This window comes from Chrysochloris asiatica, unplaced genomic scaffold, assembly GCF_000296735.1.
Source record: "Chrysochloris asiatica unplaced genomic scaffold, ChrAsi1.0 scaffold00042, whole genome shotgun sequence".
Classification (NCBI taxonomy): Eukaryota; Metazoa; Chordata; class Mammalia; order Afrosoricida; family Chrysochloridae; genus Chrysochloris; species Chrysochloris asiatica.
Window position 1 is genome coordinate 8323676 of NW_006408560.1, and position 14982 is coordinate 8338657.

The 14982-nt window shown below is 37.2% G+C and overlaps 1 protein-coding gene across 5 annotated transcripts in view; it reads right to left on the reverse strand.

The window, feature by feature from the left end:
• The window catches only part of POGZ (pogo transposable element with ZNF domain), a 78698-nt gene that overhangs the window by 20470 nt on the left and 43246 nt on the right, over positions 1-14982 (reverse strand). For 2 of the 5 annotated variants that reach the window (XM_006861420.1, XM_006861418.1), the window contains exons 3-9: positions 7714-7889; positions 5665-5773; positions 4233-4523; positions 3934-4125; positions 3001-3107; positions 1967-2304; positions 1203-1357 (exon numbers count right to left, since the gene is read on the reverse strand). In XM_006861420.1, coding sequence (XP_006861482.1) covers positions 1203-1357; positions 1967-2304; positions 3001-3107; positions 3934-4125; positions 4233-4523; positions 5665-5773; positions 7714-7889 — 1368 coding nt within the window. Of the gene's footprint in view, positions 1-1202; positions 1358-1966; positions 2305-3000; positions 3108-3933; positions 4153-4232; positions 4524-5664; positions 5774-7713; positions 7890-14982 lie in introns of all 5 variants that reach the window. The other 3 variants (XM_006861417.1, XM_006861419.1, XM_006861421.1) reach the window with 2 other exon arrangements.

Sequence of the window (14982 nt, forward strand, 5' to 3'; positions counted from 1 at the left end):
GAAACGAAAAAAATGTGCAATAGATCTTCAATTTTTTTAAAGAACCCAGACTTACTGGTTCTATTGAGGCTAGAAGAGCTCCCAGGACTATTACTCTGAGTTACTCTCCAAATTGTGAATTAAAACTATCCTCTGAAGTCACCTTTAAAATAAGTAACAGTTTAGTGCCAAAAGTAAAGATTATCTCCCTTGAGTATTGCAGTCTTAAAAAATAATATCTATATTAAGACCAAATAGATAACATTATTTTAAAGCATACATGAGAAGGTTAGCTGGAGGGCAGGGAATGTTGTAGTTTAATGGGAATAAAACAACTAGAACAGTAATGATAAGAATGGTGATACAATGTGAAGAATGCAATCAATGTCAATGATCATGTTTAGAAACTGAATGGGAGTGGGTTTTGCTGTGCATATTTATACCAAAAATAAACTATTACTAAAGAAAACAAAAAACCTGGACTCTTAAATGAATTAGATATATTCTACAAGAAAGAGCTGAACCCCTTACTTTTGTCACCTTACTAGAGTTGTTTTTAAACAAATGACTTAATTATTCTGAGCTTGAGTTCCTTTCATCTGTAAGATATATTAATATATATAACAATCAAACTCACAATTTCCTGAAATTAAGTCAGTTATATGCAAGTATTTTATTAGAGGCAAAGTATTTTATGACAGTATTATCCTTTATCATACATAAAGTCTACCAGTATACTAATTAAAGTGGAGGTTAAAACATTCATGATTCTTCTTTTATAAAAGGATCCATGTGATAAATCAATTATGTTTACTTCACTACAGTGGTCCTAAACAAAAGTTTCTAAAAATTCAGGATCCATCCATACTGAAAGAATAGAAGTTAGGCTAGCAAGAAATTAGGGGAAGTAAAATAAAAAACAGGCTACAAGTACTAAAAGTATTGCAGTGTTACACACAGATAAAGAAACATAATGGCTCGGGGTTCTACGCTCCTATTACTGTTGTTAAGTGCCATCGAGTCAGTTCTGACTCACAGTGACTTCATATAGAGTCTCCAAGGAGCAGCTGGTGAATTGGAACCAACAACCTTACGGTTCCAACCATCCTTGAAGTCGAGTGCTTATCCTATGGCATCACACCAGGACTCCAGGCTCCTATTAGGACTATTCAATGAGTGAGAAACAAAATATATTCCTAAAGTTTAGCAGTTTCCATACTTACTAGTTGATTCATAGGGACTGTGAACATTTTCCAAGTGGCACTGGAGCTGGAACGGTGTGGAAAATTGGCGATAGCAGTGTTGACAGATAGTATGACCATCCACCTCACCATTCTGCTGATCAAGTTCTACATGGTGTTTCATATGGTTCATGAATCTGCAGTGCAGCGCAAAAATAACACACACAAAAAAACCCACATTAAAATTAGCAGTCTTTGAGAAATACAGCAGAAGAATCAAAGAACAGATTCTCTGCCTTTCTCCCTCTCCAGCTCTCAGCTATTTCTTCTATTTGGTATACTCCTTTTCTGAGGCCAAAAAGATAATGGTTTCTTAAAACTACTAGAGTTCTGTGCCAGGAGATGAACTGATCCCCTCAACTCAACCCAAAGTTGTTGTCGGGTGTCAGAGAGTCAATTTAGACTCACACTTAGCCCATGTGATAGGAAACTAACTGTCCCATAGGATTTTCTAAGCTGTAATCTTTACAGAAGCAGATCACCTGGTATTCCTCCCACGGGGCCACTTGGTTGGTTTAAACCATCAACCTTTCAGTTAGCAGCCTAGTGCTTAATGCCACCAGGGTTCCTCTTAACCCAAAGTTATCTTTTATATATTATCACAATATCACTTCTTTTCTAGTACTAGTTTTTGGTTAATGATATCCTCACTAAGATTGGACAAGAGTTAAGACGCTCCAAAGAGAAAAACTTAAATATATAAGAAAATTCAGCCTTCTCTTGTCCAAAGATTCTTTAACACTTACCGAATATTGTTTTTTAGCCTTTTGGTACAATGTGGGCACCGGAAAGATGTGGCAACCTTAGGGAAATTTGTGAGCTGGGCTACTTTGCCACTATCCCGTCCATAGTAGAAGTCATCTACTAGCATAATGAGCTTAGTTTGGACTGCATCACCCACGTTTTCATTTGGCTCTGGTGCTTTGGTAGGTGGTGACAGAGCAGGAATAGGAGTAGAAGAAGGTGTGGAAGCAACAGGAGCTGTTTTCTCAGGGGATGGGGGCTTTGCTGCTGATGGGACACTGGGTTCTGAATCCAGAGATTTTCCTTTCTTCAAGTATTCAACCATTTCTGGGCAGCAGTACTATAAAGAAAGAGAACATTTGATCATTTTGGCTACCAGGGTGCTAGGTTCAGCTAACTTCCCAACATCAATAATACCCTTTGGTAGTAGTTTGGTTTTAGGTTATTTGTATCCAGTTTCACCCTTCTATTTATTGCAGTGCATCCAGGTTTCACTCCTCTAATAGCTTATATTGCATACAATTTCAATCTTTTCCTAGCAAACACATACCTTGTACTTAATTCTTACCTGTCTTTGAATCCCTTAAATACTCTTTAACATTAATTTGGCTCTGAGCTTCCTGGCAGGAAGAATGTATAATCTTTGCATCTGGACTAATACCAAAAAAAAATTTAAGCTAGAAAATGGGTGAGTAGTAGCTCGTGATTTATCCAGTGACAGAGTAAGTACAAAATGAACTGATGCCAACTTGGTTGAATTCTTACTGTCTAGCACACCTGACACCTGTCCTCCTGTGCAGTTTCAAAATCTACCACAGTTAAGGAAGTAAGATCACACATGTTCTAATCTATTTTAGGGTCTTCTAAATGTGTCCCATTATGTCCCCAAATGCATAACTCTTCTCTAACAGAGATGATCTTTTTAAAAGCTTCCATTGTCATTTTAGACCCCTTGCCTCACAAGCTCCCCATACTAAAGGCGGTAAACAGCAGTAGTCACTTAAGCTGGATCCTCAGTATAGGTGGTATCACTTACACACATATGACCTCTCAAAGCTTCAGTAATACGGAATTGAGCATTACACCGGGGACAGGTTTTCCGTCCACCATCCTGGAGATCAAATACTGGAATGGGAGAGGTCACTGAAAGAAGTAAGAAGCACTGATGAGATTAGTAAGAAGATACTGGGAAAAGGTTACTGATTTGGAAAAAATTAAACACTTTCTAAGAGGTAGCAAAAAACAACAAGAGGTAGATGAAGAGTAAACAAACGTGAGAGATTACTATGTTTAGGATACATTCCCTTCACCTGTAAGCCAGGGATGGACAAACCGCACACTGTAGGCCAACTCTAGCTAAGAATGGTTTTCACATATTTAAATAATTGAAATAAAACCAAAAGAATAAGACTTTGTGACACATAAAAAAATTAAGATTTCAGAGCCCATAAAAAGTTTGAGTTGGAGGACAATCATGCTCACTTGTTTATTAATCACCTATGGTCACTTTTGCACCATAATGCCAGAGCTAAGTAGTTGCAAAAAAAACTCTATAGTACACAAAGCCTAAAATATTTACGATCTGGCATTTTACAGAAAAAATTTTGTCAATCCCTGCTCTAGGCCAATGAAAAAACTCATGCTCATTTTTATCTCCATCTGAAAACCTCTCTATCAAATCCCAACTTTAAAACGCTGTTCAAAAAACCATCTCTTTCATGAAGTCATCCTAGATTCCACCCATCACTCCATTTCACTTATTCTCAAAGCATAATTACACACAGAATTCCTTGTTGCTAATTCACTTAAACTTTTCACAAGTGGTTATCCCCTTTAATCTCTAATGTCTAGAATCAGAGATAATACCAACTATACACTTATTTCTATACTTCAGAGTATACAGTTCTGATAGAACAAACAACTTTATTAATGTTTTTGAATGACTGCCTGCTCAGGGTCTCCCAGGTACCTTTCATTGATGACTCAGGTCCGCTGGTTCTTTGAGAGCCATGAGCTGGACTGCTGTTGGAAACCACCATTGGCCCAGGACTCTGGCCCAGGGAAGGGATGGTGTTAAGGGTATTCACCAGTTTGGCTACTTCATTGCTATTTTCACCTGTAACCCCAGGTCGCTTGACAGTGACAAAGCTGGCAATGCTCACTGCAGGTGGAGAGGGGAAGGAGGGAGCTATGTTGGCCAAGTGATAATCATCTGTTCTCCACCCACCACCCGTCCCAGCTCTGCAATATCCTCTTCCCAAACCTCACCTGGCTTGGGATTCGGGGTCTGGTTGGACTGGCCTGGAGGCTGAACAGCTAGTTGCCCCAGTGAGGTTGGCTGTGTGGCAGTGGGAGTGGTGGAGGTGCTGGGAGTGGACTTGGTCTGCTGGGACTGGGACTGTGGGACGGTGCTTCGAATGGTGAGAGTGGCTGGGATGACGGTAGTGAAGGTGTTGGTGGTAGGTCGCACAGGCATTGTGGAGCCTGGCCTCACTGGGGTCATCTGAGAGAACACTTGTGGGACTCCAACTGTCGGCTTAACAAACTGGGTACCTGGGGCTTCAAAAGAGACACAAGGAAAAGTACCAAATCTTGGTCAATGAGCTCACCTATAATATATTCTCCCTGACTTTATTGGAAATACTAAAATACGAAAAAGTCCCTTCCCTAAACTAGAGATCAACAGTAGTATAGATTCTAAAATCTAAGAAAGCAACAACTGTCCAAACAGATAAATTAATACAAAATAATTAACCTAGGTAACCAGCTCTAAAACTGATAAACTGAAGATGATTTCTAGCATTCCTACCAAAACACCTTACCCACTCTGCCTGTATTCTATTCCAAGAATATAATTAGGAGTAGCCTGACCTTGGTATTAGACGAGAAAAGATGAGTATAGATCAGGAGGCAGTTATGAGTGTTTATTAGTCAAAGGACAGGCTTGGTCCTGAAAAATTGAATCCTTCTTTCTCAGTTTACTAAACCATTCTTCCATCCATCATCTCATATAAACTCAAACAGAAGACTGACTATGCCGTTCTACTAGGATGTTCCAAAGGAGAGTGTCTCCTGGCTCAATTGTAGACAATTCCACTGAAAAATACTTAAGAAATGCCAGAACTTGGTTGGGTTTATCAGACTGAAGGTTTCAAAAAGCCCTGTGAGCTCTGAGAACATAACCAAAAAAACTTAGGAAGACAAAAGCTACAAAAGTATCTTGACAAAGAGCTAAACTGAGATCACCTTTTTTGGGCCTGAATTGTGGTTAAAATACACACAAAATAAAGAAATGAGACAGTGTAAAATTTTTTAAAATAATCTTTCCATTCTGTTTCTTATAAAAAAGTATTCACTGATAATATTTTATCCACAAATACATCATTTGTTCATTCATTTACAATAATGTTCCTTCGTAAAAACAAATTTAATAGCTGATTGAAACATCAGAAATTGACTATATAAACCTTGATTCACTAACGGACACAGGATGAAGAAAAACTTTTAAAAATAAAAAATCACAATTGTGGCCAAAGGTTAGAAAGACTTTTTTAAAATATGGACTTAAATCAGTAAAGATTTTTATATTTTATATTTTCTTTAGAACATTTTTTTAAAAAGACCTAGAGCATCTTAGAATAATAACAACAAATTTTCTGGATGCTATTGTATTCCAAATAGATTAAGACATTCTCCTTACCTGGGACCAGAGTAATTGGTCTAACCGTTTGGCCTTGCTGTACATTCAGCACAATCCCAACCTGATTCATTGCATTTTGTACAGGCCGGACATTCCTGACAGGAAATCCCTGGATTAAAAAGCAAAATGACCTTTAGCCTGGAGACCAACTAACATTACTGAGACTGCAGTATGACCTATAAAACCACCAAAATTCCCCATTCCCACTTATGGTCCTTTCTCTAGTTATAATTTTTAAATGATTGACAAGGAGAAATTTAGGAATTTTTTAATATTTCGAGTGACAAAATATAAAAACTTGAGAACAGGTTTGGAGACCACAGCCAACCCGAGACATCTAGTCATGTGCTAGTCATGTGATGAATCTTGTATTTAGAGGAAACCAAGTTTACTAAGAAGAATGACTAGTTCTGGGATCACACCGTGGGGAATGCCAGATTCTTCCTCTAAAGTAATCCCGTTCGCAACACCTTCCCCAGTGAGAACCAACTCATCCTGAAGGTGAGGCCTGAAGCTATAGCAAGGTAATACGAGATGGTGCCCTGTCACCTCTAATAATGGAACTGAAGTCTGGGGTCTTAAAAGCTCAAACAGAGCAGACATCCCCCAAATACTATCCTTGCAGAAGATGTGTAAACTCCTTTGTAGGTGACCTGTGCCCCCTAGTGGTGGCTTGCTCAAAAGAGGGACAATGTGTAAGTGAACCCCGACTTCAAAGCACCTGCTGTGATTAAAATGACTACTTCAGATCTGAAGTAAACTCTATTTCAAATAAAACTGCAGCTTGGTCAAAAATCTCTGCTTCTGCTGCTCTGAACAGACAAGTCAGATTGCAAAAGTTAAACTGCTTATAATCTAAAGGGACAAAAAATAGTTTGTGGAAGAAAGAGTTTATTAAAAGATGATTATCAAGTGTTTGTGTGGCTTGGTCCAAGAATGCTTGCCATGATCAACATGTTCAAGAACGATAGGAAATAGAGACGATAATGTTAAGAAGGACTGTAGTTTATTTTTGCCAAGTATCATCTTGTGCCTGTGAGCAGTCCTTCCTTTGAGACTGATTATACCTGATAAAAACCTCACTCTCTTATAATTGAAGAGTCCTGGTGTGGTGCTGCAGGATAAGTATTGGACTGCTAACTGCAAGGTTGATAGTTCAAACCTACCAGCTGCTCCTTGGAAACCCTATGCAGGGTGATTATTAGACAGAACAGACTTGATGGTCCTGGTGTGGTGCTGTAGCATAAGCACTGGACTGCAAGGTTGGTTGGAACTGTAAGACTGGCAGTTCAACCTCAGAAATCCTATACAGGGTTGTTAAGAGTAGGAACCAACTTGACAGCACTTACCAGCAACAACAGTAACCTGTCTGGGTGGCTAGTGTCTCCCAATTTGTGAATCTCTCTACCTTTCAAGAAAACCCTTGGCTTTTTGGAGTTCTTCAACATATAAACAATCATAGAAATTACTGCCAAAGTCCACTCTTCAAAGGCCATAATAAATTACTGGCAATTTTACAATAGAATAATTTATAACTCATGAAAACACAGGCAAAGAAAAACACTTGCCTTTACAGTCTATATTTAAATTTAGACTTTCAATTTACCAAATTAAATATCAAAGATACACCTTCCTTTTCTTCCAAAGATCTACACACTTCATCAACTTAATACATACATCTCCAAAATGCAACTAATTCACCCTGTGCTAAGAAAAACAGCTCAAGCAAAGAGTGCACAGCTTTGAGAGCTAAATATTAAGGCTTCCTAATCCAAACTTTCCCACTAATTTGTACCCAGACCTCAATCAAATCACTTAATAACTCTTCTCTGAGGTATGAAGAGGAAATTTCTCAGTCATGATAGGATTTGTACAAACATCAACATCAAAATACATAACAGAAAGTGAGAAAGTCAGGTCAAAAGACAAAACTTACAACCATTTCTAATGATGTCAAGGACTTAGTCTACATCATAGCCTCCAAAGTTCATAGAGCCTTTTCCTCCTTCTCTTATCAAATCCAGAATCCCCCTCTGAGTCCTAACTCACCTGTGTAGTGATGAATATTGGTTGTGAGGCCACAGAGGAACTAGTCACATGATTGGCATTCTGCATAACCTGGACAGGCCTCAATACTGGTTGAGTAACCATTGTTCCCAGACCAGGGGCTGGATTCTGGGTCAGGATGAGCGGTTGTCCACTTTGCTGGACCAAAGGATTGCCAGCTAATGGATGAAAAAAGAAAATTGAATGTAAGAAAAAATGTTCACATTTCATAAGAAACATTAGAGAAGAACTAGAGTCCCAGGTATTAAAATAACCAAGACTGTCACTTAACTCAGGTTTAATGTCACCCATGAATCTAAAATTTAATCTTCACCCACATCTACAACTAATAGAAGAATAGGGAGGTAAGGAAGGCTCACTAACCTCTCACTCACATATCTTACATAGGGATGAAACACACTTCAAAATTTCTATGTGGTTATCACCTTGACTCAGATGATTCCCCCAGAATAAATAAGCAAATCAAAAGAACATACAAGTACTTTTCCCATTTTAACTAGGTAAAATCTATTTTGTTAGTATAGTTTATTGTTAGCTAATCTATTTTAACCTTTTTAAAAAGGAAACATTCATCAACAAACATTAATTCAGCAAGTATACAGAATCTAAAGAATGGCACCTCTTCCCAGTGAACCAAATCTAAGAAATGTAACCAATTCTCTAAACAATCATTGTCTTTTTAGGTATAGGACTATAGGGAGTGACTGGCCACCTTCTCTCGTTTTATGTCACTAAGGCTGATATAGAGAAAACCTGGTCAAAAACCGAACCCATACCAAGTGAAGATGATATGACTACAGAAGGATAGTCACATGGATAAATATTAATAAACAAGACTATTACTGAAATAGTTTACATTCTTCTCATTTGTGGGTAAAAAGTAATTCAATCAAAAATTTCCACTTTTTTTTTAATTTGGCTAAAACAAAAACAAAAACGTCAGTATTATGTTCTTTGATTTACATGGGATACTCAAAACCAGAAGGAAAATTTCAGAGCACCAATACACCTTAATTTTTACCCCAAATCACAAGAAGGGGGTGGGTCCCTCTGAATTGTATGTTCCACATGACAGATGGGAGTCACACTTTGCAGTTAGCTACAAAGCTATACTACTAAAAAGAGGAGATGCAGGTGGTTATTAATGAGCCAGCAGTGGTTCATCCCATACTCTTCCAGAAAAAGAAGCTCAAAAGACAAAACCCTTCACAGTTACTGGTCCAGTAGACTATTGATTACAGAAGGTGACAGATAAAAAAATCCCAACAAGTTCTATCTATGTTAATTATACAGGCAACTTATTGAGTATATGTTTTAAAAATTTTTATGTTTTATTATACAGAAATTAAAACATATTTGACAATAGAATACTATAATGAACGCTCATGCAGCCATCACTAATATTCAAGTCGCTAACTTAGGGCCAATCTTATTTCATCCATATCTCCAACCCGCTTATATTATTTTGAAACAAGTTCCAGGCCATACCATTTCATTTATAAATATTTTAATATGCATATCTCAAAGGTTTAAAACACAAAGAAACCAAACAACAACAAAAAACATCCAAATCACAGCACCATTATCACACCTAAAAAAATGTAACAAGTCTCTACTGGACTTCTGGTGTGGTGCTGTAAGACAAACACTGGCCCACAGGTTGGTTTGAACTGCAAGGTTGGTTGTTCAAACCCACCAGTCACTCCTTGGAAACCGTATACAGATTTGATGGCACTTAACAACATCATCATCAAACACCCAGTCAGAATTCAAATTTATAATTTTTTTTTTTTTTTAAAGCTTGTGATTTCTGTATTCTTATTAAACCTTTCCTCAAGAGAAATTCTGGCAATTCAAGATTCTATATTCAAAAGATGAAAAACGCATTCAGAATTCTAGGGATTAAAAAAAAGCCTTCAGAACAAGTATTCAATTAATCTTCTGTCTCTAAGTTTGCTCTCACGTGAACTATTAAGGTACCTCTAGTTGTAGCGTAGTGGTTATGAATCAGACTGTGAGCCACAAGGTCAGCAGTTCGAAACTACCAGCTGTTCCGTGGGAGAAAGATGAGGCTTTCTGCTCCCGTAAAGATTTATAGCCTTGGAAACCCTGTACAGGGTCACTATGAGTCGGAAACGACTCCATGGCACGTAACAACAACAACAGTTGTAGACTGATTTAATAACAGAAGAGAATCCTCTTACAATGTTTTGTTTTACAAATATATGTGTTTTAATTTTTTCTACATTCTTTTAAGTTTACGTAAAAACAAAAATACCAACTGACTTTAAGTCACTTCTGACTCAGGGTGACACCATGTTTGTTATAGTAGAATTGTGTTCTACATGGTTGTCAGTGGCTGTGGCCTTTTGGAAGTACATCACCAGGTCTTTCTTCTGAGATGCCTATTACGTACCCATAAAACCCAGATATAAGAGGGACACACCCAATAGGAGTTGAAAATCATAATTAGTAATATAGTAAGAAATCTGTAACATTAAATTCACATTACCAACAGCTTGAAATGAAACACATGATCTATTTCATATCATGATGCTTCTTTCCAATACAAATACCTGAGTAGCTAGACTACAGAACTAATTTCTAAATGCAGTGTAGGGAATTCAGAAAATATAAAAAATAGTAAAAATATTCCAGAAATGTGTTCCTGACACTTTGTTTTCAAAAAACAAAAAACACAGCTTTATTGAGATATAGTCCATATACAATACAATTTATCCATCAAAGAGTTACAATTCATTGGTTTTTGGTAGAATAGCTCTGCAATCATCACCACTCTATACAACTAATGCCACATTTTCAACACCCCCAAATTAAACTCTGTATGCATTAACATTCATTACCATTCTCCTCTACCCACTGTCTTTGGCAATCACTAATCTATTTCTGTTTCTAGAGTTGCCTACTCTGCACATTCATATGAATAGATCATACAATATGTAGCCCTTTGTATGTGACTTTGTTCGCTAAGCACACAAATCAATTTCAAGGTTGACCTGTGTTGTAGAATGTTTCAGTAATGCAGTCTTTTTAAAAGTTGTACAAATAAATATATATGTAACTTTTGCTGCACTACAAAAATTTTCATCTGAACATTCAAAGCCATTTGTTCTGTTCATTATGCTATGCTACCATACCACTATCCTTCTTAAAATTATTTGACTTTCATTAACAGTGCCCCCGCCCCCTAAATACTAACTCCCACTTTTTTTCCTCCTTCCTGCCCCTGGTAACCACTAAGAAGCTTTGATCTTTATATATTTGTCTATTTCATGTAAGTGGGGTCATTCAATATTTATCTTTTTGTGACTATTTCACTCCCATACTGTTTCCAAAGTTCATCCATGTTGTTGCATGTACCATATTTTGTTTTCCCATTCATTTGATGATGGGCATTTAGGTTATGAATAGTGATGCAGTGAACATTAGTGTACAAATCTGTTTGCACTTCTGCTTTCAATTCTCTAGGGATTGGGATTGCTGGTTCAAATGGAAGTTGTATGAGGAACTTTTTGAGAAACCACCAAACTATTTTCCAAGCAGCCATACCATTTTACATTCCTACCAGAAATAGATGAAGGTTTCAATTTCTCCACATCCTTTCTAGCATGTTATTTTCTGGGTTTTTCAATCACAGCCATCCTACTACTGGGTATGAATTGGTATTCCATTGTGACTTTGATTTTCATCTCTTTAATGAATATGAGTTAGAAATAGGATTCTATATTTTTTTCTAACTGTCACACTTCATGGAATAATATAGGGCAAAATTGCACTTCTCTGCTCCCATTCATTCTTTAAAAAAGTTTATCTTCGTCTCATTTTAACTTTAGAACTACATAAAATGTTACATTGTCTCTATTCATCTGCACCACCTGAAGAAGGAGAGTCGGAAACAGGAGGACATGTATGTGTGGCTAATTCCCTCTATGAACAAGTGCCTCCTTTGCCATGGGACCAGAACTGGATGGTGCCCAGTTACCATCACTGAACATTTTGATCTAAGGTTTCATAGAAGAAACCTGATCAAAAGAGGGGAAATGCAGAACAATATTTTGAATTCTCATAGATGCAAGACTTTCTGGAGCCATGAAGGTTGGATGAATACCTGAAACTATCCCTCTGAATTAACTGCTAAACCTTAAACCAAAAATATCCCTTTAAGCCTTCTTAAAATTAAAAAAAAAAAAGTTAACTTACCTAATAAAACTGATCAACCTTGAACATTGTTATTTTAAGAACTATCTATATGGGATCAAATTGGCAACTCACAAGATTTGGCAAGAACATTAGGGTGTAGTGAATTTACGTTAATAAGGAAAGAACAACTCAGAACAGGAGGGTGAGATGAGAATGGCTAAACAACTCAATGAATATAATCAATGTCACTAAATAGTAAAGGTAGAAATTATTGAAATGGTGTATGCTTGCTATGCATATTCTAAATAATGACAACATCATGTATGTAAATTTTTTTTTTAATATTACATAAAATTGAGTTTAAAGCACAGTAGTAAAATAAGCATCCTGAATCTACCACTCAGGTTAGAGCTGGACCATTATCATACTATTTGTTTTCCATCCCCGTCTCATTCCCAGAAGTACTCACGTTACTGAATTTGTGATTTTTATTCACTTGCTTTTTAAAAAATGAATTTTATTACATTTTCAATAAACAATTTATTTTATTGTTGTCTAACTTATAAAAATGGTGTAATATATCTATAATATATAGTCATTTTAATTGCACATTCTTACAAAACACCTCCCTCATGCACATACCCAAGGATTATTCTAAGTTTTATCAGTAAAAGGAGTTGTGGTATGGCCCTGTAGGATAAGCACTGGGCCAAAAGGTCGATTTGAATCAGGTGGTGGCAGGTCAAACCCACCAGCTGCTCCTCAGAAACCCTATTAGGGTTGCTATGAGTCAGAACCAACTCAATGGCATGGAACAATTACAACATATCAGTAAAAGAGAAATTGCTGGATTGAAGCATATGTACATGTTTGCCTTTGCCACATACTACAAAACTGCATTCTGAAATACACTTTACATTAGCAGTATTGGCAGTTTCTCCAACACTAAAAATGGTCAGATATCTTCATTTTTGCTTACTGAGTATTAGGTTTCCTGGTGTGTAATCTTTCTCACCGTCCTTTTCTGAGTTGTTCTTTCCCCATTAACATAGATTTGTTGCCCCCCTAATGTTCATATCTAATCTTTTAAGTTGCTAATTTGATCCCTAGTGTGGTACTATAGGATGACAAGACTGTGAAATACAAAGTCAGCAGTTCAAACCCACCAGCTGCTCTATTGAAACCCAATACAGGGTCACTATGAGTTCGAACCTACTCAACAGCAACAAGATGATAGTTCTTAAAAGAACATAATGCTCAAGGTTGATCTTTTTTACTATGTAAGGTAACCTTTACTTTGATTTAAGACTTCAAGGGTTATTTTTAGTTTAACAATTACCTCAGAGTAAGTTTCAGGTGTTCATTCAATCTTCATTGCTGCAAGAAGTCTTGAGTCTATGAGAATCAGAAATTCTGTTCTGCATCTCCCCTCTTTTGATGACGATTCTTCTATGAAACCTCAGATCAAAATGTTCAGGAATGGTAACTGAGGATCATCCAGTTCTGGACACATGGCAAAGGAGGTGATAAGATAGGCAGTAGGCTGCTAGACGCAAGGTCTGTGGTTAAAACCTACCAGTTGCTCCTTGAAAACACTATACAGAGTCACTATGAATTGGAACTGACATAAAGGCACTAAAAACAGTAGGTATAAAGAGGTCTGGTGAGGTGCTGTAAGATAAACACTGGACTGCTAACCATAAGATCAGTGGTTCAAACGCACCACCTGCTCCTTGGAAAGGCTATATAGGATTGCGATGAGTAGGAAGTGATTCAACTATACTCAACAACAATTAGGTATAAAATGTTATCTCACTGTAGTCTTAATTTGCATTTCCCTGATTCCTAAAAGGTCATGTATTGTTTTCACATGGATCACTGCCCATACAGGAATTCCCTGTTCTTATGAAATTCCTGTTAATGGCTTTTGTCCATTATTCTCAAAAGAAGATAGAAGAAATACAGAGTTTTACTGTCCCAAAAAGGTATGTTCACAATCATTTCAAGAGGTAGCATATGATCAGGAGACAATGATACTGAAGGAAGAAGTCCAAGGTTCGTTGAAGGCACTGGCAAAAAACAATGCACAAGGAATTGATGGAATACAAATTGAAATCTTTCAACAAAGTGAGGCGGCACTGGAAGCACTCACTCGTCTATATATACATACCAAGAAAGTTTGAAGACAACTGCCTGGCCAACTAGATCTGTATTTGTGCCCATTCCAAAGAGAGCTAACACAATGGAATACAGAAATTGGACAATCTCTTTAATATCCCATGCAAGTGAAGTTTTACTAAAGGGAATACAGAAACAGCTGCAACCATACACTGACAGAGAACTTCCAGAGGTTCAAGCTGGATTCCAAAGAGGACGTGGACCGAGGAATATCACTGCTGACGTCAGGTGAATCCTGGCTGAAAGCACAGAATACCAGAAAGACGTTTACCTGTGCTTTATTGACTACTATGCAAAGGCTTGCAACTATGTGGAACATGACAAGCTATGGACAACATTGCGAAGTATGAGTATTCCAGAACACTTAATTGAGCTCATGAGGAAATCTGTACATATACCAAAAGGCAGTTATTTGAATAGGACATGGTAACACTGAATGGTTTAAAATTTAAAAAGGTGTGTGACACGGTTGTATTCTTTCGCTCTACTTATTCAACCTGTATGCTGAGCAAATAATCCAAAAGCTTGGTTCTATGAAGAAAAACGTGGCATCAGGATTAGAGGAAGATTCATTAACAACCTGCGATATGCATATGATACAACCTTGCTTGCTGAAAGTGAAGAGGACTTAAAAACATTTTATTTACTGATGAAGAACAAAGACCACAGTCTTGAGTATGAACTACATCTCAATGTAAAGAAAACAAAAATCCTCACCATTGGACCAATAAACAACATTCTCATCAACGGAGAAAAGACTTCATTTAACTGGATCGACCATCAACATTCATGGAAGCAGCAGCCAAGAAATCAAACGACTTATTGCATTAGGCAAATCTTCTGCACAAGACCTTTTTAAAGCGTTGAAGAGAACAAAGATGTCACAGTGTGAGGATTAAGGTGCACCTGACC